The sequence below is a fragment of the Pieris napi genome, chromosome 8, assembly GCF_905475465.1.
Source record: "Pieris napi chromosome 8, ilPieNapi1.2, whole genome shotgun sequence".
Taxonomy (NCBI): Eukaryota; Metazoa; Arthropoda; class Insecta; order Lepidoptera; family Pieridae; genus Pieris; species Pieris napi.
In genome coordinates, this window is record NC_062241.1 from 6958303 (window position 1) to 6984409 (window position 26107).

Genomic DNA, 26107 nt, shown 5'->3' on the forward strand with positions numbered 1-26107 from the left:
TTTGAATTCTGTGTTGTCGTTGCCTATCCCTCGACGCCGTCCCTGGACGTGCATGTTTCTAGTTTCAACTTTTAAGGGCTTAAAAAAGCAAAATTAATAGTGATTTAATGAAATTAATTGTGTGACACGATTCATGTAGGCATGTGATAATGCATAGTGTATAGTTACGGACATGGATGGCATGAGATCGTGCTCAAATTACGAGGCCGGTTTTGACGCGTGTGATCCGTTGGATTCAGTTTTCGAGTGGTCTAGGAGAGGGCCGGCAAAGGTGTTGCGGCGGCGTTGCCGCAGCGAGGGCATCGATCGTTCTCCTTACGAGGATGCAGCGCGCGAGTGCTCGCGCTCTGCAGACTTCGCAAATCGCCATCGCGTCCTTCCTAATAAAAGCCATTTCACTTTAAACAACAGCCACGAACATCGTCAGCACAGATTCACTTACGAGTGTTCTTTACCTTCTGCTCAAAACGGAGATTTCATAATGGCTCACGATTATAATCGTCATGGGTAACGCTTTTATTACAAATAAAATAACTAACCACAAAATTGTTACCCTTAATTTTAAATATCTTAATTAAGAATTGGTTTTAGGTATCAACAAGGAAGATCAAAGTATCACAGATCAAGTCCAACAAGACCTATAGTGGTGACCACACTCTCTAACTCAAAAGTTGATGACCGTTTACCTAAAGTTGAAGAGTTGCTAGAGAAAGTTGATCACGAAATTATAGATGTTACATCAAAACAGCCACTAAAATCCATACTCAATCATTCATTGCCAAAATCACCGCCCCATAGTATTTTAAAGAAGCCAAAAACTAAAATGTATCAGGACAATAAAACTGAAGGGAGAAGACGACAAAGAGCCTCTAGTGAATCTGATAATTTTTATTGTAATTTTCATATAAGTTCACCAATGGCTGGCTATGACAGGTGTGTTTTTACTATAAATATTATGTGAAATAATTTTAAGGTTATTAACACATGCTATTTAAATATGATAATAGTATTTTTGTAAATGATAAGAAAGCATATACACTCTGACCCATATAAAAATATTGTTAGTGTAATACAATGTATCTATGTAATAATAATTATATCCTTTAAAAACAGTTCTATCTGTATATAGCTCTCATTAAATCTCATATAATGATTCCAATTGCCAATGACGTAATTAGTGATAAAGCTGATTACTTAATTGGCTTTTAAAGAAATAGTGAAAAAATAATGTGATCAATGTCCATTGAAGTATATACTTAAAGTTACGGGTACGTAACACATTGTGGGTTCCTTTTTTTGTTATAAGACTATCATTGTCTCTTTCAAATATTGTAAACATTAAATAATAACATCATATTTTTCAGTCAATTGTCATACTTATCAAATAATATGAAAAGAGCAAAAGATAACTCAGGAACTGGATACTCATATGGTTCTGCTGTGGCCGCACTTAGCTCAGTACCTACAAACAAAGGTTTAAATTTTAGCAAAGCTAGCAAGTGCTCCTGCAAGGACCATGTTATAGTAACTCCAAAGGATGATGTGTTTAAAATGCATCTGTTACGGACTTCTGCCATTAACAATGACACAGTAGATGATTTACCCCTTGTGCCAATTGTGAGTATCCTATAAATTTGAAAAATAAATTAATCTATAATTTATTTATATGTGACAAATAGCTTATTTGTATAAAAATAATTTAAAATGGCTAACAGATCATGAAATTGACTATCTACAGTATATGTAGTGTCCATTAGTACAAACGGTTCCTACATTTTGTTAGAAAAGTATCCACATATGTTCATTTTAAACATATACATTTATGGGTATAACAATACCAATGTAAAAGTTGATAAATAACATTTATTTTGTTCATGGTCAATGCATTAATATATAATTTGATACATGTTTAACATATTTACTTGGAATAGAATATTTGAATATTATTATACCAATATATTATATATATGTTACTGTAAAAGTTCGAACTACGGTTAATCTTAAGATTTAAGTGTAAGTCTTAGGATTTACCGACATGAGTTGGTAAATGTAAGTATTTCTGGAAATACTACGATTTTTTCGAGCTTTTACCATTCGAATTCAGTATATGCTAGGTTTCACCACTTTCAGCTGGTAGATGTTGGTTTTAGAAGTAAAACAATGAGTAATCCTTAATTATTTACTTAAATGTAGTATTGGACAAAACAGGTACATAGTATTATAAAGGTATCATATGATAGTAATAAGTACAAACTAATACCAACTTATTTAAATTATTTTGAAAAAACACATAACGTATATCTCTGAATATCTCAATCTCTATCATATCTATCTAACTTAATCAGTAGTTCTCTATTTGGAATTTCACAACAAAATACAAACATAATGCTTACATAAGCTAGTCTAACTGATTAATTATTTTTGTTTTTCAACATTTACCGTGCCATTAATGTAAATCCTAAGATTTACCAACGGAATGGTGGCAATAGTTCGAATCGCAAACTTTTTGGGACATTTACCATTAGGAAATGGTAGGTCTTAGGTTTTACTGGAACATCTTAGGATTTACTGCAGTTCGAGCTTTTACAGTAACATATACATTTGTTAAAAGTGTTTGATGCTTGATACTTTGAGTAATATAAACTAATTCCAATCAATGATATAGCAATAAGCTTCATAATTCCCTTTTCTAAACACCCACATAGAAACTTTGAACATAATATTATTAAGGCCCTATACCAGCACGAATTGCTGTGTCAGTGTCTCAGGGTGGACTGTGGGGCTCAGGAGCACTGAGGCGCGCCGGCCCGTAATAACAATTAGTTATGTAAAACATTAAATTAATGTAATTTTATAATTTTTTTTATGTTATGGATTACTTGGCTTGCGATAAAATATATCGTGTAAATTATAAATCATGTTCTATATATACATTTTTGTCATAAAATGAATTCAAAGTGTAAAAATTGGCTATTGGATTTTTTTTCTATCGAGCAAAGTTATTTAAATCGTCTATCGATCTTTCAAAATGGATACTTAAACTGCTCAACTCCACCATATATTTTTTCCATTCGCCCTACTTCAAGAAACGATGTACATTTTTAAAGTTTGGCGACCAGATAGATTCTTAAGGGATAGCTAAGATGTTTTTCGTGTAAAGAACAGTTTTATAAATGGTAAACAATTGCGCAAAAGCCCATTAGATATTATGTTAAAGTTTTTTCATAAATCTTCAACAATATCGCATGCAAATTAACTTTCCCATTTGCATGAATGTGATCTTCAATTATGTTGTGAACTAGTGACCTGATTACAAACATTAAGCTTTGTAATATGTAGTCCTATATTCACCCTTTACATAGCCTATACTAGATATTATTGCCTTCTCATTTATTTCTATCCATGATTTAAAAGAAGACTCTATAATATAAAAGAACATTTCTTACATGTAAAAAACATCTATATAAATCATTAAAAGCTATTAAGTATTTTTCTTTTGCAACTGTCATATTATGAACATAACATACGAAGATATGTCACTATTGTTATATATGTATCTTAATTTAAGCGGCGCAATATGTTTTGAATTAGGCACCATATATGTAATTTACGATTCCTATAAAACTTGTTTGTAACACTGAAATATTTTCAACTCGCACTGAAAACTTCTTCGATTTGCAATTTATAACTTTTGTTTTTAAGTCGATTTCACGGGTTTGCGCGTCCCGGCACGTCCCAGTACGGTTCTCGTTACAGAATGGGACGCGTCGTGCTAACATACGTCGTGTGTTTCGATCTTATCTAATAGATAATAGAGACTAAAGTGGGCTAACCGAGATTATGCATCGTACGTAATTATTGCGGAGCGAGATTTTACAGTAATTTATTGTTTACTCGCGGGCATGTATGAATTTTCGGAAGGTGGAAGTTTTATTGAGATATTTTCGTTCGAGTGCCGTGTAATAGCGTGTGAATGTTGAAATAGTGGCCGTGAATATTTCAGCGGTCTGGAATAAACTATTATTTTTTATGATATTAGTGATGCCGTCGTTAAAGAAGATTTTCTTAAAATTGTGTCACAGCGTAAGTTATTTAACTCTTATTGAGTTCTTAAAAAAATATCGAAACGTAATAATTTTGAAATATTTCGCACGGATCACAAGATAAATTATTTTTTGTACTTTAATATCTTATCTTAATATATATAAATTACGGGTCACGTTGTTTCCGCTATGGACTCCTAAACTACTAAACCGATTTCAATCAAATTTGCACACCGTGTGCAGTTTGATCTAACTTAAAAGAAAGAATAAGCTTACATCTTAATTTATACCCGCAATATTATTTTATTGAAAATTATTTGTATATTATTTGACAGTCACAATTCTAACAGGCGCTGTGTTGAAAGTACCAACGTTTCACATAAGCTACAATGTAATGGCATAACCACCAAAGAAGCATGGTGGTGCCCATGACAGGTGTTCTACCGTTTCCCTTGAATAGTTTACTACGTAATATCTATAACAAAAACCTTAGCCACAGCAACGCTTGGCCGGTCTGCTAGTAGAATATATAAAATAGCTAAATAATGAAATTTGTAAAAGATGAAAGTACATTAGTAGTATAGGTATTTAAATCTTAAGAGATGTAATAAACATCTCACATTATTACAATCGCCTTTGTAGCTCAGTTCTACACCAAGTAAAGTATTCAATGCGTGATATCTATGCAGACTAGCGTTCATTTCTATGACATCGCGAAAATTAGTTCGCAATTAATTAATTATCTAACAGATAATCTACTATCAGTGCAGTACATACTTAAGTATGTTGTACTCATATGTCTTCAATAGTCAATTTTAATTGAATATCCAATAGGAATACATTTTCTTTATAAGCCTCCCAATCTGATTAAAATATTTCCTAATTAGTCGGCTACGTTTCGTTTCATATTTAAACTAGGTCACAAATATCGCTTTTATTACAGAAGTTATTGAAACTTGAATCAACCCAACAAATTTGGATTTCATTCCCGAAATTCGTGAGTTGATCAGTGTTGGGCTAGTGGAGTTAGCGTGCGAATCTCTTCCCGAGGTCGTAGTTTCGATCACGGGCTATGCACCAATAGACTGTCTATGTGCGTATTTAACACCCGCTCGGTACAGCGTGTGTCGGGCACAGAAGACTGGTCTACTTGCCTATTAGAAAAAGCAAATGATAAGGAAACAGATTTACAGATCTGTGGGCCAGAACTAAAAGGTTTTAGCACCACTGGTTTTTACCATAGAAGAATGAATCTGTATGTTTATTGACATATCTAGATGGTACTTTGCGGGTAGTATGAATAAGCAGAATTATTTAGAATGATATGGCCGGTACTACGGGGCGAGAGAACTACGATTTGATAAAGAAAGATTAAAGATAATCATATTTTTATGGTATTATTATATTTGGCATATTGCTACATTTTGCCTAGTAAAGTGATTTATAGTATTAAAATAATAAATTTATTAGGTGTCTGTGATCGAAATCTCCAAGACAATGTATAAAAATATACTTTGTGAAAAAATATTTGTGTTGCATAGTTGTTAAAGAATAATAATAAAGTTTAAAGTAGATAACCTTCGAGCTTTATTAGAGTAGCTCAGTGTTAACAGCATACGAGGGTAATACAAATGTTAGGTAAGACACGTTTCTTATTAAATTAATTTTCCATTACGCTTGTTAGTTTTCAGCCGATAACACAGCTGAAAGAACCCCCAAAACAGATGTAAATTTGTAATTAATGAACCAACTCGATGACGTCAGGTTACTATCAAAAAACCGTCATAATCGGTCCATTCGTTTAAGCTTAGGTTTCCTAGAAAAGCGGTGCCGTGTTAATAACGGCCGTCTTTACTTTTTAACATAATGCAAAAAAAAACAATCATTTTCGCTCATGTCACGTTTCAACTCATTGTATTAATTAAATATGAGCACCCCTACACGCGAAAAACGTTGAAATAATGTTTATCACCGCTATGACGGCCGTCATGCAAATGACAGCACCGCTATTTGATGTTACGGTGAAACTCAACGTTCTCTAGGATGTTATTGTTATTTATAGAAAACGTATGGGTGACGTCACCCAACGCTACATTACGGCCGTTAGATATCGGCACCGCTTTTCTAGGAAACCTAAGCTGTAGGAACTGGGCTACGTTGCCACGCATCAAACGTATGACACGAGTTGTGCTATGTTGCGTCAGGAGATTAAAAATAAAATACACTGCATTAAAAGACTCACTGACTTTTAAAAATGTAAAATAAATATTGTATGATGTTAACAATTAAATGCGGCATAATCCTATTAAGTGTATCTTATTTGAAATAACTCACGTAAATAAAAGATATAAGATGTTACTTGTTTTTCGCTTATACTTCGAGTAAATTTTTAGAAGATAGGCTTATCTAATCTAAATGTAATTGATTATCTATTTACGTCAAAATATTTTACGACGCTCCAGTGATTTTTTGAGAACGTATATGGCGTATAAATAAAACAATCATCGTTCATGCTACATAAACCTATAATTACCCGTTTTTTTTAAGATTATTAATATAATTACTATTCCTTGAAAATAACTAACTCGTCTGCACGATACACAGTTTAACACTGAGCCGAATTTGCTATGTTTATCTTTTAATATGTAAATGACATGACGTGTTAAATACCAATATTACACATAAAGTGGTTTCCGGAGTATTATTTAGTGGGTCATAAAGTCTATTTTAGCCCACTAATCGTTTTAGACAATTGGGTGACGAAATTTTATTTAAAAACTCTGTATCGTGTTAGGATTTGTGGCCGCAATACACGGGCGTCATGCCAAGCAAATGAAATGTCAATACAATACAGTGCTTCCACTTCGCGAAGGTAGATATTATCAGATCAAAATTACAGTAGAAATTACAAAAATCAGTAGATATCGAATTAGATTATAAAATGAAAATCTTGATTAATATAATTGAATGTAAGACTTTTTGTGTATTAGTTATAATTACTTTATATTTGTTATTAACAAATTTCTTAGTACAATCCACACAACGTATCATTACAGTTATTCTACTGTAATTACGATGAGCTTGTAGCTACGGTGCAATAAACCAGCCACAAGCTTAATCGATTGAAGCGCGTCTTTAAAATCGCGTGCAGTTTAATTTAGTAAGCTAAGCGCCGCGCGATTGTAATTCTATATGTTTACCGAAATTAAAGTACACTTATATTTTCGTTTTATTCTATTCTTGTGCGTCTCGGATAACCTTGTATCAAATCCCACGTGGCAGGTGTAGTGAAAACATGTGGATATTGTAGTGATTTTAAGTGTTTCAAGCAGGATAAAATAAAATTATTTGAGTGAAATGGAACGCATGTTACAGTGACAATTTTCGTAATCGATGTGGATGGTTTTTGAAATTTTTTATCAGGCTAAAATTCAGGCCTTGAAATTTGTGTTGTATTTATATGGCTTTATCGGGATTAAGTGATGCTTAGCCGGTGTTACAATTTGTTAAAAAAATACAAAACACAGCCTACATTGTAGGTAGTCTTGGTAAGCTAATCGTGCATCATATTTCAATACCTTTGACTTTGATAAAAAAAAAATATATTTAATGTTACGTATATTTTTATAAGAAACTTATCCTAGTAATTTTACTATTTTGTCCACGTCTTATAAGATCCTAAAGACATAAAGTTACACCGTAGTTCCATATGATTCTTCTCATGTAATACTAATAATATTTGACAGTAGTCGGTAAATAAGATGTTTTACACGTTCCATATTTTTATACGCACGTGAGGTGCTCGAGAAAATATCAATCGAGTAAGCTTGTGACATTGTACACGTGGCTTCATAGATCTGAGTTCAGCTTGGTCATATTTAATGTCATTATGCATTAAATTTAAAATATGCAGAGATTTCTTGTGTAGACTCCGATATAAGATCGTCCAACAGTTTGTGTTAAGAGAATTTTAGTTCTAACTTTAATAATAATTTTGTCAAGCTTTTCAATACAAGTAAAATCAAGTTCTCTAATGTATCTCCAAGTATTGAAATATATCTTAATTTAAATGAAGTTATTGTAGTCACAAACTTACAAAAAATCTTATAAAGCGATTTAGTGTTTTGTCTTCATCACTTCTCTGTACAAATAAGACAGAGCATGACAAAATATTCTTTGTTTTTATTATTTCAGTATCTCTATTATATATTTATTTCAGCTATTGTCTATAAAAGTTGTTTTAAAATTTTGTCTATCGGTTGATCACGTTATTTTGCGGAGAAATAAAAGAGGAAAAAATAATAATTCCCTAACGTCAATAAAATACAAGGTACACACAATAAGGTTGTGTGAATACATTTGTATTCTTGTTCTTCATAGCGATAAACTCCAAACTTATATGGTATTCTATTTATAAGTGAGTTTTATAACTGTATTATAATTTACAAGCTATGGTGCAACGAACCGATCAGCGATATTCTTGTTCAGAGACTACCGCGTAACGTACGTAACGTCTCTCTGAAAAATAATTGATACAAAATACAAAAGGAAATGATATGTATTAAAATCTCCACGGACTGAATATTTAATGACGTATGCATGAGCGTGTTTCATGAATTACAGCATTATTTTTGCGTCCTTTTCATATTTTTTTTAAATGGCAGCACCCAAATTCTAAATAAATTATTTATCGACTAGGTGAATACTACTATTATTACTTATATTTTGGAAATAAAACCTGGTTATGAGAATATTGAAGTTACTGCTTATTTATAGTAAATGTTTCATTAGGTTCACATAAATATGTTCTATATTTAGTAATATCTTAAAATTTAATTATGATTATAGCGAAAATTATAAACGTATATATGTTTTTTTTTAAATAATCAGTTAATAATTCCAGCCACGTCAGGATACTCCAACGAGACCGGCAGTCAGCCCCGCATTACCTGTTAGTTCAGTGACGGCGATACCAGAAAAGAAATTGGTAAAAACCAAGAAAAAAACAAAGACGAAAAAGATGCGATCCAATAGTAAAGTGGACTGTAATATTATTGAAGGGGAGGGTGAAGAGTAAGTTTATTATTACATACATAACATATATTACATATATTTTTTTTAAATTGCCTTATGTTCCAAAACTTCACTAATTTTTTACGTTAATTTCGTTTAACTGATAGCGACTTGGGAGGCTGATCTTAATATATTTGCAGACCTGCGCATGCGCATACTAATTTTGTTTTTGATAAATTTATTGCATTTACTTGAATACCTGTTTTACTAATTATAGGTAAATGTTTAGAATTTAGTTTGGATACTAATATTTAAACATTCTCTAGTACATTTTTTTTTAAATATCTGAATTCTATCAAATTTTAGTGAATACTGACAATATTTATAACATTTTAATTTTTTTAGTTCTCACAGCCGATCGCCTTCCCCGGACCCAATAACTGAATCATGGCGGATGGAGACAGATACAACGAATATAGAAAAGGTTGAAAAGCCTCCGAGGACTCGGTCCCCTGCTCATATAGAACAAAATTCAGTCACTAAGATCACAAATAAACTTAATGGTACTGTTATGTCGCCGAAGAAAGTATTGTCTAAAGGTAAGGTAACACAATAGACCTTTAAGGGTTCTTTCACTTTTCTTACATTTGCTTGATTATTTTTCGTAAGCAAAGGTTTTTACATTTATATGTCTATCAACCCGAAAAACTTAATGCGCTGAGAATCGAATTAAGAACCTCCGGATTATACGCCATGTTTGTTAACAATTGTTTACGCGATTACATTAACCTATTTTGTATTTCGTGTGTCACCTCTTCCAAATATTACCTATATTCAGATGTTTGAAACACTAAATAAATCATTGCAATCCAAGTAAAATTTTTATATTTTTATAAAGAATTAGCTAAAAAATATGACCGGCGATGTCAAACAATAAAGAATATGATAATTAAACCAATGTCAAAAGCACGTGAAGAATGCGGAAATATATGAATCAGTAATTGACGATTCGTTATTCCGAAATAGCGCGTTTAAAAATACCCGTGTTGCTCAATAATGACGTTATGATTGATACGTCATACATTGCCAAATCGCGTGCTTGTAAATCGTATTACCCAGCACGTGTTGCATATATGGGTATGGCAAACGTGTACAATTGAATTGTTAAACATAAAATTCTGTATGGATAATTTGAGCAGAGCTAAATGGGTATATTTGAAAGTAAAAAAAGAATCGCGAATATACGAAGACTATGCCAAATATATGAAAGACGGTGTGCTTTATACCACACTTGAAAAAGCCATTTGAACACTATTAGTTTAGTGATACACGTGTAGTTTTCTATTCTAGTATAGAATTTCTTTGAAGTGTCTGCAATGTAGAACATCTGTCAAATTCTGGAGTCTTAAATTTAAATTTCTAAAGAGAGAATCCGCTAGAACTATCAGTTATGCGCCATGTGCGTGCAAGTATACCTTCAATAAAAAAACACGCTTACAGTTTAAAAGTTTTTACTTATTGACGATACGAACAGTTAAATACACATAATATACATCATGACTTACGTATTAGTACGTAGGCACATGTTTCGTAATGATATATTGACACGCAAAATAGAAATTGAAATTTCATTGGTGATTTGAGAAGTTGTCTTATAAATTTAATTTATCATTTATTTTTATTTTGAAAATAGTAGAAACGTTATTTTGAAAATACGTTATAATTTATTGGATATCAAACATTTGCGTTCCCCTATAAAAGCCTATAAAAATTGGTAATGCCACTTGTTAGATCTGCTAGTGCAAGCTGCTCACAAAATCGTAAAATTGTTGATTATTTCTTCACAGAAAAGACAAGCCAAGACACGTTCTTAACGGCTTTACACACGACGAATCCTTTCAAATCACTACCCACTCGCAAAGGTTAAAAATATGGTTATTTCTTATCGTGTACTTAAAATAGTTTTAGATTTTATGCTCGATATTACGTAGTTCCCTTGTAATTATGTAATGTATTTTGTTGCAAATTATCATGGATAGAAATAGATGCTAAATCATTATATCAAAAAAAAAATAGTTTATCATATTCTAGAAATATCTTCCTCTTTTCTAGAAATGAGTAAAATTTGTGTTGTAGCCATAAGAATCGTTCGTAGAATTGTCGTTTGTATTGTTATTTAGGCTATTAGTATTCTCAAAATATAAACAAATTCCGGTCATAGATCTACGTAGCTTTGTATTCCAGTATTAACTGTATTCTAACCCACCTTTTCAAACTTTCAAAACGAAAATGAAGTTTGGTATTTTTTAAAAAAATTTGGAACATAAACACTAGTCTCCTTAACCTTTTAATACTATTTTTGACGTGACAACGTCTTATAATTCGATGGAGCCGGCTGCACGCACGAAAAAACATGACTCATGCGGCGTTACCTCTGAGGCGTTCCATTTAAGGCTTGAAGTGCAAGCGAGAGCACTCGTTCCGCGCTCTCGCTTGCACACAAAAATTGACATAGTTGTATTTATGCGTACAAATAAATGCAACTTGATCAATTCAATTGTGATTTCCATTTACTTCCTTCTCTATATCCATACAAAATATCTATCTAACAAATAAAATTAAAATTTTCTTTTGAAGATTGCAACCATTCCATCAGTATTTTCTTATGACGTTGTCACGTTCAACTATCGTCAGTAAACCGACTTTACAGACAATCGATATTTTTTATACTAATTTAGTTGCTTTAAATAAGCTTTGTGTCACGAATTACTGTTTTCAATTACAGAATCGCCGCTTAATCTAACAGAATCGCTAGGAAACTGCCTTCGACCATCCCTATTCCCAAGAGTGCCACCATACTTAAAGTTCGTAGGCCACGAGGACACAATACCACTTAAAGTGCCGCCGGCTATACAGAAACATCTCAAATGGAAGCTCACGACAATAACGCCTATAGTTGTCAAGAAGACCCTGGTTAATTCTGGATTTAGACTGGTCAAGAGTGAGTGTGATACGTCGGAGTGTCCTCAAGAAGGTTTGTGTTTTTTTTAAATATGGGTTGATGACAAATTAGATTAGAATTAGCCCTTTCAAAACGAGTATGTCATAATTGTATACCGTTTTGCTAATTTCGTATAGGTCGGTTATCGAAAGCTGGCGCGTTCACAGTACTCACACTAATGCAATTTCACTATACAGTATGTTTAAAAATATGACTTTATTGTCAAGCTATATATTTTCGTCTACTCTGGTTTTAGTCAGGTTGGGTGGGTCTTAAATAAATAAAAATGTGTCAAATACATATAAATATTATGTGCATACGAGGGTGGATCCAAAAGTTCTAAGCCCGACCAAGAACGTAAAGGTAGTTTGTGTAAATCATTTTTCATTTTTCGACATAAGCTCCATCTAGCATCTATTTTTTTCAAAGTATTCTAACCTCCAACCAAATAAGTAAACAATCACAGACAAAATAATAATGAGAAAAAGGATCAACATGTACAGTAAAGATCAACATAAACAGTAGCAAAAGCAAAACAATAACTGTCTCTTTTATACTCATAAGCTTGACCGAGCGCGAGAGAGACGGACGGAGACGGTATTTTCATGATGCATATTCAGTGTGACATTACGCCTCGCGCCTATTCACAGACACTACACAAGCACAAAGTGTAAATGTGTTGAAGCCGTCAGCTTTAGATAACACACCACTAATGTCTATTAGTTTTTTACTTAACTTAAATACTAAATTCAGTCAAACATACCTACAATATTCTATAATTCACATAAGTATTATTTAATATTTAAGTATCTATAGCAAAAGTAATATAATAATCTTGTAAAAACTTCTAATTTCAGAAACGGTAGAGTGGGTAGGTATTTGGGGTAAACACATGAAATCCTTAATGTTCAGAGCAATCAAAGACGGCCAGAAGATGAATCATTTTCCTGGCACCTTTCAAATTGGCAGAAAAGACAGATTATGGAGAAATTTACAGAAATTATGCAATAGGTTTGGTGTAAATGAATTCGGTATAATGCCTAAGACATATGTGTTGCCTCACGATTTGAAGCTACTCAAACACGACTGGGAGAAATATGCTGCTAATAATGAGAGGTGGATTATAAAACCGGTTAGTATAGTGTTATCTGTATTTATAACTAATCTATGTTAAATTTAGGGTGTTATCTATGGAATCGTAGCTCTCAAATAGATATTCTGATTTGAAATTATTCTAATTAAAAAAAATTAAGTTAAGTTAAGATTCATAATTTTAAAGATAAATTTGGAAAGATACGCTGTTATTGAATATTCCTTTTATAAGTTTTTTTAACTCTAGTAATTATCTTTTCATATGTTAGTATGTTTGAAAAGTTTCGCTTTCCATAAATATAAATTTGGGATAAATGTATTTCGGCCTGGAGTGCACAAAAGTAGTTTTACGGTTGAAAAGCTTAGGTTTCCTAGAGCGGTGGCGTTAACTAACGGCCGTCATTACTTTTTAACATAATGCAAAAAAAACATCATTTTCGCTCGTCCAAGTCACGTTTCCAATCATTGTATTAATTAATTATGGGCACCGCGACACGCGAAAAACGTTGAACTAATGTTTATCACCGCTATGACGGCCGTCATGGAAACGACAGCACCGCTATTTGACATTACGGTGACACTCAACGTTCTAAAACCTCCGTTAAAACCTCCGTTGTTATATGTTATATTTTTAAAAACTCCGTTGTTATATGTTATATTTTCTAGACAACGTATGGGTGACGTCACCCAACGCTACATTACGGCCTTTAGATAACGGCACCGCTTTTCTAGGAAACCTAAGCTTTAGCCCATTATCTACATGTCATATAATTTAATTTCAGCCGGCATCAGCTCGCGGCACTGGTATAAAGGTGGTATCGCGTTGGGCCCAAATACCGAAAAAGCGTCCCGTTGTGGTACAGCGATATGTGTCCAAGCCATACCTAATCAATGGTAGCAAGTTCGATTTACGGTTATACGTCCTAGTAACATCCGTCCATCCACTACGGATATATTTGTATAAGGACGGCCTAGCGAGGTTCGCTTCAGGTGAGATTTTCAATATAGTTGGCGCTAAATTATTTTTCGTTATTACTATGTTAGACTGTATATCAGGGTAGATATTAGCCTAGTACTAGGTTTCATTTAACCATATAGGTAACACAATGTACACTTATGATCGTAAAAAAAAAGAACTGTATATGAAATGCTTCTAGCTTTACATTTAGTGCCAGTTCTTAAATCAATCAACTCTCCGCCACTCTTTTAAATCGCCATGTTCTTTTTCGTGATTGACGTCGTCGGTTTGAATACCGGTTGTGCACAAATAGACTTTCTGTCTATGTGCGTATTTAACACTCGTAGAGTGAAGAATAACATCGCCAGGAAACCGGCTGACCTTAGACTCAAAAAAAATTTGATGGCCAGTTTCAGGCCAAAAGGCTGATCACCAGTTTCTGAGAAAAAAAACTAAATTAATCATATTTTTACTAGACTTTTTTAAAAAATTGTTACGCCATTGTTTTTTAAAGTCTATTACAATATACAGATATTTGGTATAATTAGCGCACGATACCATCACAATTATTAGATTATAAAAGAAATAGTAGAAGTTTTTTAACGCATGTATTTTTTTTTCAGTTAAATACAATTCAGAATTAACGTCACTAAATGACAGGTATATGCATTTGACGAACTACTCAATAAACAGATTGTCAAAGCACTACACGCCCAATGAAGATTTTGCCGCCTGCGAGGGACATAAGTGGTGAGTTTAAATATTGCACCATTTCGATAGAAATACATTAGTAACAAATTTCCTGTTAGATTTTAAAACGCATAAAATGCCGTTAAAAACTTATTTGCTGATTATGTTTCTTATTCATAATGCATCTACTGTATGGTACTACTATATAATCAAAAATGTTTCGGCTATTTCATTTTCATAGTTCTTGCTATCGAAACATATATAGCAACGAGTATGTATGAGGATACCTGTTCTATCCTCCTAATTAAATCAAATCAAAGTACGTTTATTCAGTTTAGATGCGTCTTAGCGTATGCTTATGAATGTTAAAAACGTTTACAAAATTTGTGAAAGAGCAAGACTACGCCATTATAAAATGAATGCACCGGCCGCGTCTATCTGTTTGAAGGCGATAAACTCAAAAACTACTGAACAACTTTTTGTATTATCTATGGTTTTATGACCAAGTGACTGGTATATAACGACTATTGGTGATGAGGTCGCCAAAAATCTTTTAATACAAAACAGTTGATGCCGTCGCAGCTGTGAGCGAGAACTAGTTGGTCAAAACGAACCAATGAAATTAAATAAATGTACTATTATGAGGTAGCTCTATATTCCTTTTGGATGCTTTATATAAATCAAGTTTCAAGACCTGCCAAGCGAATTTTCATATTTGTAGTTTAAGATCTTGACCATGCTTAAGCGGAGGCTGTGACTTATGATAGCTTTTTTCAGGACACTACAAACCCTCTTCCAATATCTAAAGACTGACAAGGAGGTAGACACAGACGCACTATGGGCGTCCATTAAAGACCTGGTGATCAAGACAATAATATCCGGAGAAGGCAGCATCAGCTCATTGACGAAGGCCAATATTACTTCGAGATATAACTGTTATGAACTATTTGGGATTGATGTCCTGCTTGATGAGGATCTCAAGCCTTGGTTGTTGGAGGTATAGTATTGAATCAGATATGCTGTTGCGGGTCACTTCTACGTAGCCTGGAAGCGGGAGGACCTAGATTCGTTTTCCGTGAATTAGGGAGCGTTCAAGTATTACGTCACGCAATTTTTGGAGATTGATCCCCGCCCATTGATATACAAAAACCCAAGATGCACACTCAACGTCTAAAAAACGTCCTCAAAAAATGAGCGCAACATTCTAAATTGTGCGCTCATTTCAAATAGTCTCGCGTCTAATAAGTGGAGTCGATGTTATTTATTTGTGTTTTTTTTATAAATAAATTTATGTACTTTTGAACTTTTTTGTGTGTAGTTTTTGACAAATATATTTACGCTATATAAAGTGTAGGTCAGGAGGTAGCCAATTTAACATATTTTTTTAATTTAAAGAAAAAACTTTTTAACCGGATTAAAGTTATGTATTATTATAAATTTACAACTATTTAACATTCAATACCTTTTGTCTTCAGTCACCGTGACCACGCACGCTGTAAAGCACCCGAAAAGTAGGATAAATTTAAAATTATGTTAAATAGTTGTAAATAAAAAAGTCATGTTCGACTCCACTCAATACCTTGTCCTACCGACCACGGTCGGTCGTAAAATTTTATTGCTTTAAGTACGTATACACTGCGTTGTAATAACAACTTTAAGCAATTCGCGTAAGGTTGATTTTGTAATAATATATGCTTGTAACATATACTGTTATAGACATACTGTTATAGAAAGGGACAGAAAGAGTGTTTCGGGACACTTTCGAGCGTTACTTTTATTCGAGACTGTGTGCATCTTGGGTTTTTTGTATATCAATGTCCCCGCCCCATGTTACGCGCCGGAACGTTTTTCTGTACCCAATAGTAAAACGTTTCGTGACCTCCCAGTAATTCTTTATACTTAAAAGTTACCATTATGTGGTGTAAATAACTGGAAAGTCGAAAATAATACTAACTATAACGCGTTATTCTAACTGGAAATAATTTATAATGTCACATGTCTGTGTGTTAAACGTCGTAATTTCGAAACTTATACAGAAACATACATTTTTAAAAGTTTAATTTTTGACCCTTGAAATTTTCTTTTTTTAATGAGTTTTCAAAATCGCTAGACTATTATTTTTAACTTCCAGGTGAACATTTCGCCCAGTTTGCACAGCGCATCGCCGTTAGATATTCACGTAAAGGGTCCGCTGGTCTCTACAGTGCTCAATATAGCTCAGTTCCAAGTACCTATTAAGACAAATATCGAGATGCTTTCAAAGGATAAACCACATAAAATGGTATGTGTAATGTAGGAACAAAATGTTTAGTCTTGTCGCTCTGTGGTTTTTACTTACCTGATCCATTGGATCATTTTCAAAAGGTAATCGGCCTTCTGTGATATACGTAGATTTTGGAAAACATGTTGGTTTTCTTATTTTCCAAAAACTATATTGTTAATTCTGCTCATAGAAAATTTCAGTGTTAAATAATCGGTAAATTACTAGATACATTAATTATTTGCCCTTAGGTTGGTGTGCCATACGACAGCAGGTTGTACACAGTATATCTATCAAAGGAAGAAAGAGATAAACACATTATATATACAAACATGGAAGAACGGGATATGGTAAGTTTTTTATTTGTTTACTATCTAGTCTATTAAGTCTAAAAGGTTTTTTTGTTATACTGTATAAAAACCATTGTTTTTACTTTATTGTTTTTGTGTTAGAGAACAAAGGCAAGTGTTTAACAAGATAAATAAGTGATTTTATTTGTATTTGTTCAAACTAACAGTTGTTTCAAGTAAACAATTGTTATAGACTTTATGTGTAAATTATAACCAATTTAAATCTTTTTAAAAGCGCATGTATCAGTAAAAAGCTAACACTACATAAATTAACATAAAAGTATAGCTACTTGTAAAAAATTATGTAAAAAAAAAGTTCTAACATTAATTCCTTTAAAATGAAATTCCAGTACCTTCGAGACATTCTCTCAACATTGACGCCGGACGACGTACGTCATCTCATACAAGCCGAAGACGAGTTAACGCAAAGCGGGGATATGGAGCGTGTGTTCCCGAACAAAAACACACACAAGTACCTAGGGTTCCTGGCTGGACCTAGGTATTATAACCGCCTATTTGACGCTTGGGAGTCCCGGTATGGGGATAAGAGAGACTCGGGTGAGCATATTTTAAACTTATTAAACAAATAATGATTGTGCTAAATAACATTTGCAAATAACGCTGAGGTCCATACTATTATTGGATTCAGTTACAATCTCGCCTTGAGCGCTGTCAAATATGTCAATCTTTTATAGTCGTTGTTTTAATTAGACGAAGTCAACTGACGTTTACGGTGTTGTCAGTTTTTAATGAAATAAAAATAGTGTTGTGACAAAGTGAATGATTGAATAAACTTATGAATTAATGATCGGTGATGGCACTAGTCGCCGCGCTTTGTATTAAGCCGTCAAAAAATTGATTGTAGTTAAATACTACTAGTACCTAACTTATATCAGAGCACTTTTATACAACTTTAAAATATAAATAATATTATTTTATAGTTTGAAATGATTAATTATTCACACTCATTGTTCATTGATCTGATTGAATAAAAACTGAACGTATCACTATTACTTTAAATATGGCAACATTATTTTACAAAGTGACATTAGCTATCAGTTGGATTCGTCTAATTAAAAATACGACTGTAGATAAAAATAGTTTGACAGCTGTTCAAACTAGATTTAAGTTTGATTAATGTTCAGTCTTCGAATGAAAAATTGATGTTAATAGAGGTATTTAAATTTTACGAGACACAAAAATTCGTATGAAAAAGAAATCTGTGCCCTTAAAGCTTTCGTTATAATTTGATTAATATTAACTGACAACAAAATAAATTTCAGGCATCGAGCTCCTCCGTAACCTGTGCGACATAGGTTATCACCTAGAAGTGCCTCCAGTGCCTCTTAAGGTAAGCTCAAAGTCAACAGCAATCACAGCACTCACAGTATTCACAATATTTGCAGCATTTGCAGCACTTTTAGCATCATCAACACTAATACACGGGTTGAAATTTATGCACGCGATCCTAGCTTTTGTGTCCTCAAAGGTTTTACGTCGGTGATTGTATTTGCATTTATTTAGTTGCCATGGTAACCTGAATAATTTCCTAGTTATTTAAAACTATCGGCTCAATTAATTTATTTTATGACCACTTAATATATATACCCTTAGTAGTGTCTCTCGATAAATAAAATTGCAAATGTTAAATGCAAATATAACACCGTTTTTATTTCAGTATTTTTTTAAATATTTTTTATGTATGGTTTCTCTTTATAATGTACGTATACTTTGCGCCATAGCTCGAACCACATTTTAACTGTATTCACATAGCTTACTTTATATAAATATGGACTTGCTTTATAATTTTACTTTTATAATTTATTTTATGTATTGCTTTAATATATATTGGTTTGGTCTAAATATTTGCTATTCATTCATAAAAATTAGGCCGTTTAGGTGTTCAAAGGAAAAATCATCAAGCTATTTTCTATGTAATTTAATAATCAGAATCTTTTTTATTGTTTACCAGTTTGGCCATTTGGCGATTTGATACGATTTTTTTAGTTTGTATTTCGATTTGCAATCATTCGACAAATATCAATTAAGACGGATATAATTCATTTGTTTATTTCCATATAATGTATTTAATAAAATGTGACCCAAGCACGAATCGCTATCGTTAAAATGACATCAATTGATTAATTTAAAATAAATTGGCATACATAATATATAATATCTTATCAATTTTCTTATATTATTTTTTAAAAATATATAAAACTTCCAACAAGTCATCCAATTTGGGTGAGTACTAAACATGGTTGGCATTTTTGCTATACTAAGAAATTTATATATAATTATTAAATTACCCCTTCAAATTTATTGCATTTCATTTGTGACCCTTCAAAGTCAGTAGAAATGACGATAGTGAGTCGTTCTTAACCTTACATATGACTTTTGATTATGACTATCAGGGCAAAGTGAGCGGTGTCCTTAGGCGGACATACTTGAGTTGTAAACGCGTGGCTCACAGTAAGTCCGTAGACTGGAACCGGCTAAGGGTCTGGGCCAGACTTAGTGAGCGGCATACTGTCTTCCCGACAGAGTCTAGCATAGACAATAGACATAGACGTGGGTTTTATGGCTAGAGTTCTAGTGTTATCTGCGCTATTGTAGTACTGATCGAATGTTTTATTTGGCATTAAGTTCCTTGAATATTGACGAAAGGATTTCACGATTCAGATATTTTTTGAACATATGTATGACATGTTATGTGATCTTTACTCATTTGTTAACATTTTAAAATTTGATCAAAAAAAAACTAAATGAGAAAGAATATGTACGTAAAATATTGCATCTTATTTCTAAAAAAAATATTGTACAGTCAAAACCGTTTATAACGACATCGTTTACAACGACCTATCGGTTATTACAACCAGATTGTATGGTCCCGTCCGAATCCCTATTAAACTATTCAGTAAACAAACCGCTTATAACAACATCGGATACAGCGACATATCGCTTACAACGACGAAATTTTATCGATATTCATCGGCTATAACGACCAACCGCTTCTTGTCTCAGCAAAACAAAACAATACAACCGATTTTAAATCTTATTTATAAACATTGAATGAATATTTAGGCATATTATTACCTACGCACTTTATCCCAACGAACAGTTTCAGCCAACAACGATTTCCGAGGCTCTTAAAAAAATTTGTTGCCTTTAACGAACAGTTTGATACTGGTGATACTCATACCTTGAGGAGTATGAAACGTAAAATGCAAAAAATATTTGAGACTGGGCTAAAAAAAAAACAGAATGACTGATTACTTTTGTACCTAACTATTTCGTAATAAATATTTTTGTTTATTTTTTGACTCGTTTCCATATTATAATATTAACATACCATATAACCCATACCTACCTATTCTTGATCGATAACTATGATAATATAACTATGTACATACATATGTACTGTACTTGTGTATATGACATTGCTTATAACGACTATCGGATATAACGTCGGCAACTTACGGTCCCTTCAATGTCGTTATAACCGGTTTTGACTGTATTTATAAACTATTCTAAAAATAATTAAAATTAATATTCTTGGCAGTAAAAAAACAAGTCCTGATGTGGTAACAATTGTGGTACTTCATTTGTCAATAGCAATATGAAGTGGGATAATTGTTATCCGATATGCCCATATTTAAGTTACTTAGTGAAAAATAAAACATTTACGTGTGGTTATAACTGATAGGTATTGTGTTTTTAAGGATTAAGGTTTTTTTTCTGTGCTAGGAATGTTTTTCTTCGCATGATAAAGATGTTTTTTTAAATATTGTGTAACTGTAAGTGTTAGTATCTTGTCGCTAAAAGATAGTTCAGCGATAACTTTAAACCGTCTATTTGTGATAATATTGTAGTTATATAGTGTAAAATGTTAAACTCTAGCAACTTCCTTCAACAAAACAAATTAATAGATTAGTGAAATAATATTGTTAGTCTTAAATGTCTAGATTATTTTAAAAGTGAAGTATTATAGAACTATATTAAAAGTATTTTTATTATACATTGTAGATTATATAATGAAGAATAGTAGGTAAATATTGTAGTAGCTAAATTGTTGTGATTGTTTTAGTCAGCCAGGTTTTGGGAGATAGACAAAATATGTGAAATTACTCTTTTGTTATCTGCATCGTCATTCGAAGGTAATATATGTTAGAAATGTTTCCGATGACCAAATATGTTTTTTATATTATGTATAGTTTTTGTAATCCTATGTATATGTATTTAATGTGTGTATGTTCTTAAACGCTACACCGCTGATATACTAGTGTAGGTAACCATTTGTATACAGTTTCATTATCACCAACATTTTCCATTTGTAGCATTCAAATTTTTCAGTAGAGCCGTTAAATGGTAGTTTTTACATAGACTTGTTTTTTGGACGTCCTTTATTTCAATCAAAATAAAGATATAAAATATATGAAGTTTTACTTTCAGCCAAAAATTATTATTATTCCTATATATTGTGTGCTTATTATAACTGCTTGCAAATCACCTATGCTTTCATTGTACAATCACAGGGTAACAATGCATTAGTGTTAAGTGCAGACCACAGTACTTTTGTAAAATCCATTGTCTTAATTACAGCCACTACCATGATAGCATCTTAAATGTTTAGATTTAATTTTAGCTACATTTCATCATTCCCCATTGCACAGCACCCTAGAACACATTACACTAAAATAGTATCAATAGAATTTGCGTTCTCCCAGAGAATGTTGTTTATTACAATAGTTTTCACCATTTAGCCGAGTGTCGCTTTAAAAACCTTTGACTGTCTGGAAAATCGTTTTACAAGAAATAGTGATATTCTTAATATATATTTCAATCTCATTATTTTTTTCGATACTATATAACAAGACAAATATAATAAATAAATATAGTATATTTTGAGTAAAAAGCAGTCTCAGGGTTGTTAAGGCGGTAGTGAAGCGATAAGTAACGGTGCCCTCCCCTCCCCTCCCCTCCCGTCCCTTCCCTTGCGCCTGGCCCCGTGTTGTAGTGGCCGGCGGCTGAGCTGAGCGCGTTGGATTGCAGAATGATGTCGATGCGCCGTCTCCCGCGCCCTCCGAGCGGCCTTCAGTTCCGTCCGTTCCGTCGGGGCGCGGCTCCGCAGCAATGCTCCCGTCAGTGTCCTCGACCACAGTTCCGGCGGTCTGTTCAATTCCGCCAGCGTCAGTCTCGGCGTGCACCAGTTCGCCCGTCACCCGGCCCTGCGGCGACTCACTCGCCCCCCGAGCCCCGCCCGCACTCGAGCCGCGAGCCTAGCCCCCCCCACATCGATCTCAACATGAACAAGTGCCACATAGACGACGCCAGCGAGGAGTTGAAACAATACTAATACTGTTCTCCTGCACGCGTTTGTAAATTCAAGTTACTTGACCATACAAACCAAAGATCCTTTCAAATTTGACCGGTTTCAAATTGATTTTTTTAATTTCCTTAGTCACTACAAACATTTACACACTGTTAGAATTATATATAATTTACTTTAATTTTATATTTTACATAAAACTCACATGCAACAGTGAATGGAACTAAACGGTGTCGACTTTCCAAAATTGTACTTTTTTAGTATTATTAAATACCGAACGAAAAATGTCAACATTGCCTTGGAATAGATAAATTTTGGTTTGTTTGGTCGATCACATTCTACATTAAAACTTTGCTTGAAACATACAATTTAAATGTCAATAATTTACTAATAATACATAGGATATACAGTTTCTAAAAATAAATAAGATAATAAAAAATATTGTCTTGATATGTTGACTATTGTATATTTTTGGACTAGAATACACGACGAATTTAGACAATATTTTAAAAAGTCGATAAGTACTTGGTCTTGAGTTCTAGTTCAAGTTAGCTAAGAGCTTATAAATTGTTTGTTGTGAAAATACCCTACCTTATACAATAATTGACATTCCTGAGTGCAAAAAAATTGAAAATTCATTGTTATGAGACAAAATTAAGCTAAATGCGATTTAAAGAGTAAAAAAAGTAAAATCAAATCGCTGAGTTTTGACAATTTGTAAATTGGAATGTCGTTAGATATAAAGTCATTAAATCAATTTTCATTGCTTTAAAAATTTAATAATCCAAAACTAAACCTTTCATAAGGCCCACATAAGTTGATGGAATTATTTATAGTAGCAATTATTTTAAAATCGCCCTAGTCATGGAAATGAACAATATTAAAGTATTTAAATACTTATATTTAAATACATATACTGTTTTCCTCTGTAATCCAACAATTTAGGGGTACAAAATCAGCAACGAAAATTGATTTGGTTTAATAACATTGTGTTCAAGATACACCTAGTGTTGCTAGTGTACTTTGTTTTAGGGAGAAACGTCGGAGTATATACGTATGAAATTCTGAAGAAATTTATTACTAAACTATTACTTAATTTTAAATGGATTTCATATAAAGTATTTTTGAAAAAAAAATCTTCTGGGCAAGAAACTGGCAGTCAAATAAAACTCGCATTAATCGTGCTTGAAAAAATCTAATTATCACGAAATAATTTTCGGCTGGCAGTTATTTACTATTTTTTTTTAGTGTTTAACTTGTATTGTTATTAAATTTTGTCTCTTACACATCTTTAACTTCGTTTTGTATTTATGACATTCCTACATTTCTGTGGCATTTGTTTGGTTACATTTACCATTGTAAAGGATTTATTTGATTAAAGTTGAACAAAATAACCATTGATTTGGTTAAGAAAATTATCTTAAGTGTCTTGTCTAATTTTGATCTGATTTTATGAAATTATATGAAAGTGGAAACGAAAAATGCAGTGTTTTAATTAAAAAAAAAAGAAGACATGGAGATGCCGGGGATCGAACCCGGGGCCTTTCACATGCAAAGCGAACGCTCTACCACTGAGCTACATCCCCGTTGATGACCGAGTCGTAAACTTTGAACTAATATTAAATCTATTTGGTCTCGATTTTTAATTAGCAATTTGAAATTGCGACGCTTTCATAAAACAGTTTGATGACAAACGGAACCCTATACATTTTTTATATTCGTGCGCTTTTGTATCAAGGTGCCAAAAAGTACATACAATAAATATGCTTCTGAAAACAAAGCACAATTTGAAGGTCCAAGGATAATTAACAGATTTAATTTTTTCTTTCATGTCTATGAAATTATAAGTATCAAGAAGCTAACCCTTTTTATTGTTATAAATTTCATTTGATGTAATGGATATAGATCAAGTTATGTTTCATGAAGAAAAAATATTTGATAATAGAACACAAGAGCAGGTAGTAGGAAATAAAAAAATAAGTCAACAATTATATGTATAATTTTTTTACATATTTAAATAAAATAATTTAAGGTATCTATATGTATTGTAGGTTTAACTTGTCCTTCAAAAATATAATAGGAATTTTACAACAAAGATAATAATTTATTAATTAATATCTATTAAAGTGACTACATAATATTTGTCACTATAAAGTGGTCTAAATATTTCTACACTAAAAGTTTTCCACTATCTATTGGATAACAACATCCTGTGATGCTCTTAGCTTGATCGCTGGCAAGAAATGCTACTAATGCTGCTACTTCGTTAGCCTCAACTATTTTTTTCAGTGGGTTACTCTGTGCCATATTCTTAACAACCAAATCAATTTGATCTTCTGTCAGACCACTATCTTTTATAAGATTTGTCTTAACAAAGCCAGGGTTGACAGAGTTAACCCTTACCCCATCTGGTGCTAATTCTAAGGCAACACATTTTGTGAATTGATCTATGGCTGCCTTAGACATATTGTATGCAAGCATCATTGTATTCGGCCTGGTACTTACAATACTAGACATGTTAATAATGCATCCTTTACTTGCAATTAAATGCGGTGTAGCCAGCATAGTTAGCTGAAACACAGCACGAGTGTTAATAGACATAACTCTGTCAAAACTTTCCATGTCTGTTTTCTTAATTCCTCCCATGGCTAAAACTCCCGCATTGTTCACTAAGACATCTAATTTGCCGAATTCCTCAATTGTTTCATTTAAGATTCTTTCTAAATCACCTGCATCTGATACATCAGCTATAATAGTATGTGGTTTTATTCCTTTTGCTTTTTCACAGTATAGCGCAATCTTTTTTAAATTGGGCTCTTTTCTTCCAACTAGCACTAACTTTGCGGATAATTTTGATAGATGAATAGCAATAGAAGCACCTATCCCTGAACTGGCTCCAGTAATTAGTACAACTTTATCGTTAAAATCCATGTTTTGTTAATCAAAATAAATTGACGAAAACGAACGAAGGTAATATGACTCACTAAAGTGCTATATCTGTATTTGACGCACTAGTATACCAAGTATTCAGATTCACTTTAGCCGGTTTCAGCCTTCAGGTCACTATGTGCTTTGTGCAATGTACAAGAGTGCGCTATATTAATTATTATATTTTGTCATATTTTATAAATCGGTTCCTCATATGATTTAAATTGAATATGCCATAATGACAGCCACAGATCCAGTGACGATGCCAGCAACTTTTTTTATAAATAGTTACATGACTATGGGCTTGAGACAATATTGCATAATATAAATAGTGCGTTTCATGAGATAATTCCCTTCGCCGTTAAGTACTACTTATTATTATGTATTATGCTCGAATTACACGAGGCTAGTTTTACAAGCTAGGATAGCAAGCTAGTGTCAGT

At 32.8% G+C, this 26107-nt stretch overlaps 2 protein-coding genes and 1 non-coding gene across 10 annotated transcripts; 1 reads left to right on the forward strand and 2 right to left on the reverse strand.

Moving 5' to 3' along the window:
• LOC125051515 (tubulin monoglutamylase TTLL4-like) lies at positions 1–23002 on the forward strand. 8 transcript variants are annotated; one of them, XM_047651876.1, is made up of 17 exons: positions 2–507; positions 580–933; positions 1365–1617; positions 8947–9116; positions 9462–9655; positions 10904–10978; positions 11842–12090; positions 12915–13189; positions 13932–14139; positions 14731–14857; positions 15575–15794; positions 16929–17078; positions 17309–17407; positions 17758–17965; positions 18691–18758; positions 19822–19879; positions 22460–22479. In XM_047651876.1, the coding sequence occupies exons 1-17, from the start codon at positions 173–175 to the stop codon at positions 22462–22464; spliced, it is 3048 nt and encodes a 1015-aa protein (XP_047507832.1). In that variant the 5' UTR covers positions 2–172; the 3' UTR covers positions 22465–22479. The 8 variants fall into 8 exon arrangements, with proteins under 8 accessions (XP_047507825.1, XP_047507830.1, XP_047507827.1 ...); XM_047651869.1 differs by lacking the exon at positions 19822–19879 and having other exon boundaries at positions 1–507; positions 22425–23002; XM_047651874.1 differs by lacking the exon at positions 19822–19879 and having other exon boundaries at positions 1–507; positions 1488–1617; positions 22425–23002.
• A 1248-nt stretch (positions 23003–24250) lies between these two features.
• Positions 24251–24322, reverse strand: Trnaa-ugc. The gene has a single exon. It is a non-coding gene; the product is annotated as a tRNA-Ala (tRNA).
• A 395-nt stretch (positions 24323–24717) lies between these two features.
• On the reverse strand, positions 24718–25851 carry LOC125051516 (3-oxoacyl-[acyl-carrier-protein] reductase FabG-like). Its single transcript, XM_047651878.1, has one exon. It carries the CDS (start codon positions 25665–25667, stop codon positions 24906–24908), a length of 762 nt encoding a protein of 253 aa, XP_047507834.1. The 5' UTR covers positions 25668–25851; the 3' UTR covers positions 24718–24905.
• Positions 25852–26107: the final 256 nt, after the last annotated feature.

Excerpts from the sequence above, each read along its gene's own strand:
- LOC125051516 (XM_047651878.1), bottom strand. The coding sequence starts at position 25,667 with ATGGATTTTAACGATAAAGTTGTACTAATTACTGGAGCCAGTTCAGGG.
- LOC125051515 (XM_047651869.1), top strand. The coding sequence starts at position 173 with ATGGATGGCATGAGATCGTGCTCAAATTACGAGGCCGGTTTTGACGCG. Across the intron at positions 17,408-17,757 it reads ACATGGAAGAACGGGATATG|TACCTTCGAGACATTCTCTC; the intron begins GTAAGTTTTTTA and ends ATGAAATTCCAG. Across the intron at positions 17,966-18,690 it reads TGGGGATAAGAGAGACTCGG|GCATCGAGCTCCTCCGTAAC; the intron begins GTGAGCATATTT and ends AATAAATTTCAG.